At 41.2% G+C, this 6,407-nt stretch overlaps 1 protein-coding gene across 1 annotated transcript in view; it reads right to left on the bottom strand.

Moving 5' to 3' along the window:
* Nucleotides 1-1,698: 1,698 nt before the first annotated feature.
* Nucleotides 1,699-6,407, bottom strand: part of chrnb3a (cholinergic receptor nicotinic beta 3 subunit a) — a 34,564-nt gene continuing 29,855 nt past the window's right edge. Inside the window, exons 5-7 of the mRNA XM_036583766.1 lie at nt 5,534-6,047; nt 3,480-3,863; nt 1,699-2,053 (exon numbers count right to left, since the gene is read on the bottom strand). Coding sequence (XP_036439659.1) covers nt 1,919-2,053; nt 3,480-3,863; nt 5,534-6,047 — 1,033 coding nt within the window. The 3' untranslated portion in view covers nt 1,699-1,918. The remainder of the gene's footprint in view (nt 2,054-3,479; nt 3,864-5,533; nt 6,048-6,407) is intronic.

Raw genomic sequence — 6,407 nt, 5'->3', positions numbered from 1 at the left:
GAGGTTTATAAGGGGGTTGGTACACATTTTTGGGGTGTGTGGTTAATGAGGTTTGTAATGGGCTTGGTATAATTTTTGGGGTGTGGAGTTAAAGAGGTTTGTAATGGGGTTGGTATAAATTTTTGGGGTGTGGGTTTAATGAGGTTTGTAATGGGGTTGGTATAAATTTTTGGGGTGTGGGGTTAATGAAGTTTGTAATGGGGTTGGTATAAATTTTTGGGGTGTGGTGTTAATGAAGTTTTTAATGGGGTCGGTATAATTTTTGGGGTGTGTGTTTAATGAGGTTTGTAATGGGGTTGGTATAAATTTTTGGGGTGTGGGGTTAATGAAGTTTGTAATGGGCTTGGTATAATTTTTGGGGTGTGGAGTTAAAGAGGTTTGTAATGGGCTTGGTATAATTTTTGGGGTGTGGAGTTAAAGAGGTTTGTAATGGGCTTGGTATAATTTTTGGGGTGTGGGGTTAATGAAGTTTGTAATGGGGTTGGTATAATTTTTGGGGTGTGGGGTTAATGAAGTTTGTAATGGGGTTGGTATAAATTTTTGGGGTGTGGGGTTAATGAGGTTTGTAATGGGGTTGGCATAATGTTTGGGGTGTGTGGTTAATGAGGTTTATAAGGGGGTTGGTATAAATTTTTGGGGTGTGTGGTTAATGAGGTTTATAAGGGGGTTGCTATAAATTTTTGGGGTGTGTGGTTAATGAGATTTATAAGGGGGTTGGTACACATTTTTGGGGTGTGGGGTTAATGAGGTTTATAAGGGGGTTGGTATACATTTTTGGGGTGTGGGGTTTAATGAGGTTTATAAGGGGGTTGGTATAAATTTTTGGGGTGTGGGGTTAATGAGGTTTATAAGGGGGTTGGTATAAATTTTTGGGGTGTGTGGTTAATGAGGTTTATAAGGGGGTTGGTACACATTTTTGGGGTGTGTGGTTAATGAGGTTTGTAATGGGCTTGGTATAATTTTTGGGGTGTGGGGTTAAAGAGGTTTGTAATGGGGTTGGTATAAATTTTTGGGGTGTGGGTTTAATGAGGTTTGTAATGGGGTTGGTATAAATTTTTGGGGTGTGGGGTTAATGAAGTTTGTAATGGGGTTGGTATAAATTTTTGGGGTGTGGTGTTAATGAAGTTTTTAATGGGGTCGGTATAATTTTTGGGGTGTGTGTGTTTAATGAGGTTTGTAATGGGGTTGGTATAATTTTTTGGGGTGTGGGTTAAGAGGTTTGTAATGGGCTTGGTATAATTTTTGGGGTGTGGAGTTAAAGAGGTTTGTAATGGGCTTGGTATAATTTTTGGGGTGTGGGGTTAATGAAGTTTGTAATGGGGTTGGTATAATTTTTGGGGTGTGGGGTTAATGAGGTTTGTAATGGGGTTGGTATAATTTTTGGGGTGTGTGGTTAATGAGGTTTGTAATGGGGTTGGTATAATTTTTGGGGTGTGGGGTTAATGAAGTTTTTAATGGGGTCGGTATAATTTTTGGGGTGTGTGTTTAATGAGGTTTGTAATGGGGTTGGTATAATTTTTGGGGTGTGTGGTTAAAGAGGTTTCTAATGGGGTTGGTATAATTTTTGGGGTGTGGGGTTAATGAAGTTTGTAATGGGGTTGGTATAAATTTTTGGGGTGTGGGGTTAATGAAGTTTTTAATGGGGTCGGTATAATTTTTGGGGTGTGTGTTTAATGTGGTTTGTAATGGGGTTGGTGTAATTTTTGGGGTGTGTGTGTTTAATGAAGTTTGTAATGGGGTTGGTATAAATCTTTGGGGTATGTGGTCAAGGATGGTTGTAATGGGGATTATAATACATTTTTGGGGTGTGTCATTAAGCAAGACCGTGGTGGGGTGGGTGTAAATATCAGGTGTGCATAGTAAGGATGGGTTAATGGGTATTGGTGTAAATTTTTGGTGGGTGTATGTCTGTGTGTGTTTAAGAAGCCGTGCTGAGGTACATCTTCAGGGCCGGAGTGAAGATGAGGATGGTGCCGAGCACAGATACAGTGAGGAAGGCCCACAGGAAGATCCGGTCTAACACTTGAGCCACAAACTTCCAGTCTTGGACCACCTGAAGATACACATACATATATATTATATATGAATATCACAGAAAATGTTTCATTAGATTTCATCTAATGGGTTGTATACACTACAGGCTTTTCTAACAAACAGAGATCGCAGCTGTAATGAACTGAGATGGTCTATTACTTATTGTAACTTTAAACAACATGTGCAGAAGCTGACTAGGTTTAATTAAAGCAATAAATTTAAATCAGTTTAGCAAAAAATGTTGTGTATACAATTTTCCCCCTCACTTCATATGTAGTCATTCAGCCAGACCCGTCTTGATGGATGCAAGTAGAAGGGATTAGACTGAGGAACAGGGAGGAGCTGGAGAGGTGGTGGAGTGCAAACAGTTCACCAAGGGAAATAGAGGGTAGAGATGAGGAGTTTATAGGACATTAAATATGTAGGAGGAGATTCAGGCATGGTCCTCCCCCTTCAGCTATTTCTTAACTTCATTTGGTTGATCACTGAAGCAATGAAGCTAATGAAGCTAAAGGTAATGGAAGTGTATACCCCACCAATTAGTATTGCACAGACTGCATTGTACATCATCACACACACTCAAACAGACTTGCTTGTGTAGTTTCTGATACTGTATGACATACTGTTATCTATTAAAACGGACAAAAGTGCAGGACATAGCTAAAACAGTAGTAATGGCCACCTTGAAGTCTGAATTTTGTCTGTCAATAACTTTTTATAGATAACATTGGCATTAAGAACAGTATGAGCCAAAAATGCCCACCTTAAACTGCCCATATCATAGAGTTTTCCTCACTTTTTTAAGATAAAAAAATATGTAGTATGTAAACATTGTTTAATTTCCAAAATGTGCTGTTCATCCCCAGTTTGTAGTCCATGTATATAAACTAAGCTGTAAAAATAGCCCGTTTTAAATTCACTGTTTTCGTGATGTCATGAAAACCAGCACTGTTCAGACTACAGATTAGCTCTGATTACTCTGGAGATATAAGGAGTATTTCAGTCCAGACTGGTCTTTGAATGAGCCACAATACAGAGCAGCCAATCAGGATAGAGGCAATACAGATACATCAGCCTTAAACCCACAGTAACAAAATTCTAAGAGATAAATATAGATTGAAAAACATAAAAAGGAAAAGGAGTTATGAAGGTTTTGATACATAATCCACATTATAAGTGAACATTACAAGTGGGAAATATATAATACAAGAAAAAAGTAAGATATTTGCTCTTTAAAGTTAGGGGAAAAAAGTTCAAACAGAATACAGAACATAGGCTTTCATTACTTGTTAGCTACATTAGCCTTGCAGCTCAAGAACAAGAAGCAAACTTCAGACAGCAAGCATGTCTTGGCTGATTGACTACATTTGGGAGATTTTGGCAGAACTTTCGCTTTAACAGAGCCAGAAGCTGAGCGGAGCTTTATGACAGGCAGTGGTAGCTACCTCTCTGATGAAGTGCTCTTTCCTAATGTGTCTGGATATGTAGCGCACAGAGCTGGTGGCTTTCTCCAGCATGGACAGCCAGGCCTGGTTTTCATCCTCCTTCCCCCCGACCCCTCCTGCACTCCTCTGCTGCCCTCTCTTCATCCCTCGTTTCAGCTCGGGACTGCGCAGCTCCATGTCCGGGTATCTGTAGCGGTCAGTGTGGCCATGCATGCACAGCAGCCTGGGCAGCTTCTGCAGGAAAAGGCTCTTCACCCACGGTGCCATGGGGTGGTAGGTGGCCGAGGAGCGGTGGTGCACGTTGATGACGAAGACGGTGACGATGATGGAGAAGGTGACGAAGATCATGATGAAGAGCAGGTACTCGCCAATCAGTGGGATGACCTTCGGTTGGGCGATATGATCTCAAATTTATATCATGATATTTTACACTATCCACAAAATTACAATCAGTTTTGAAGAGGATCATGTTTGATTTGTCTTGGGGTCAGAGCTGTTTTTGGACTCAACACAGTACAATAATAGTATTTGCTTTTAGGGCCCAGTCAGATTAGCTTTGACAGTGGAATCTATTTTTACCTAAATGGAAATCATTAGAATTAAGTGTTAGTCTTCCGGTAGCAATAAAATTTCATGTAAAAAACTTTGCTTTCATATTTGGTGAACTTGACATACGGACCAGGATTGCTCAGTGATAGACCTCCTAAGTCATGGTATCATTCTGTAGTCAGAGTTTTGCCCATATTAGGAAGTCCTGGTCTAAGCTGGTTTTCTCTATAGGAAAAATGAATGCCATTTTCAAAAGTCCCTGCTATCCCAACTTATGGTGAACAAAAATGTTCAAGTGCCAGTACTTTTTGTCATATGTACATTTTAAAGTGTACACATATTGCTACATGCAAGCTACCACTACCATATTGCTACATTCAAGCTACCACTACTGCACGTTGAACTAATGTCAAAAATCTTGCCAAAATACCTCCCACACACTAGCAAGCTTAGTCAAATGTGGTAGTGAAGTTGCTTTGGCAGCAGTGGGCTACATTTTGAGTCATTAATGTTGGTATATAACAGTGTTGAAGTTAGTAGTTGACTTACTTTCACACGATGCCGTTCAGTGAGCAAGAGTGTTAGCATGTAGCATACATGTAGCTTTATTTGTAGATCCAGAGATCCTAAAATGGGAATGAAGCTGACTACAGAATGACACAAGACTTCAGAGGTCTATAGCACAACTGCTTTGAAGGCATTGAGCTCTGAAGAGTCCTTTGTACAACAGCACTGAAGATCCAAAATGGAGCAAGTGCTAATATTAGCAGTGTCTGCGTTTTTCCAACCCAGCTATGAATGAATACATAAAAAAAAGAGTGGTGGTACGCAAGCAGTCAGGGGCTGGATCAGATGGTGTAACTATGTTTACTTTTTACAGTTTACTTCTACTTTTTTTATTTTTTTTCATTGTTTATATCTGTTGAGTCAGCTAGCTTGCTGAACTAACAGTACTAGAGACATTCCCAAAGCCAGTTCACTGGATGAAATATGAATGGGATAACTCAAAGCTCATGGTGGTTGTATTATGGGGAGGCCTGCCTAGTAGTGGGCAGTATACTGGATCATCAGGTACGTGTATAACTGTTATACTGGTATGCCACAAAGTAGCGCAGATAGCCTGTATAGCTGAATGGCTGAGTCAGGAAATGCTTTCTGAAGTAGACCACTTTGCAAGGCAGCGGACATAAAATAATTACCTGTCTTCAGGGGATACCCTTAGTCTAACATGGGCACTAGACCAAAAAGTTGTGGTCTCAGGGCCTTGTGTGCAACAAGCTGTGGACCAGCTGTGGAACTGTGAATGACCATAATACTTGCAGTGTCTGATGATTAAGATTTAAACATCTAAAACGATTTTATTAAAAAACATTGATAAAGATGGGACGGAGAAAAAGCCCCCCTGATCTGTGCGTGCGTCCCGGCTGGAACAACCTATATCTTAAGGAAATCTGCAAATTTCTACTGTAGATATGTCTTTCTATCAATAGACATTCCAACTTTACCTTGGAGGAGGATGGGATGATCTCTTCAATGACAAGCAGGAACACCGTGAGTGAGACCAGGACAGAGGTGGAGAGAGAGAGCTTCTCGCCTTCGTCCGACGGCAGGTAGAAGACCAGTACGGTGAGGAAGGACAGTCCGAGGCAGGGTATAATAAGGAAGAGCGTGTAGAAGAGAGGAAGGCGCTTCATAATGAAGGAGTAGGTGATAAAGGGGTAGGAGTAGATGCCGTCTCGCCGGCTGCCCCGCCGTCCAGTGGCGTCCAGGATCTCCCACTCGCCGTTGTCGAAAAAGTCCTTTCGATCCACGTGGGGGTCAACCAGGGCCAGGTCCACCATGGTGCCATCGTAGGTCCACGAGCCGAACTTCATGGAGCAGTTCTGCCGGTCGAAGGGAAAGAAGGTCACGTCCATGGTGCAAGAGGACTTGTAGCTGGCCGGAGGCGTCCACGTGATGGTGCCGTCATACCTCACGATGGCTTTGGTCATCAGAGAACCCTCAAAACGACCGTCGGCACTGAGAGAAAAGGAGACATACACTGCTGGTCAAAAGTTTGGTGTATGTCTGTCTGTGAATTGTTTGCATTGTCCCACAGTCACTTTTCAGGGAGGTTATATATAATCCACTTGTATGTTAAGTTACTGCAAACCTATAAAGAACGATGCACCGATACCACTTTTTCCCTTCCGATACCTTATCCTTAAATATCAGCTGATAGAGTACCGATACTGATACTGGTCTTCCTATAAGTCTTGATATTTATACAATTATATTATTTTATCTTGGTTCAATCTATGTTCTGTGTCTCAAATAAAACACACTCAGCTTGACTGAATGGCATTTACTTGTTGGATTATATATATTAGATGCTTAAGA

The sequence above is a fragment of the Colossoma macropomum genome, unplaced genomic scaffold (assembly GCF_904425465.1).
Source record: "Colossoma macropomum unplaced genomic scaffold, Colossoma_macropomum, whole genome shotgun sequence".
In the NCBI taxonomy this organism is placed as follows: domain Eukaryota; kingdom Metazoa; phylum Chordata; class Actinopteri; order Characiformes; family Serrasalmidae; genus Colossoma; species Colossoma macropomum.
Note: the sequence above shows the minus strand (reverse complement) of the source record. Positions and strands in the feature narration are given on the sequence as shown.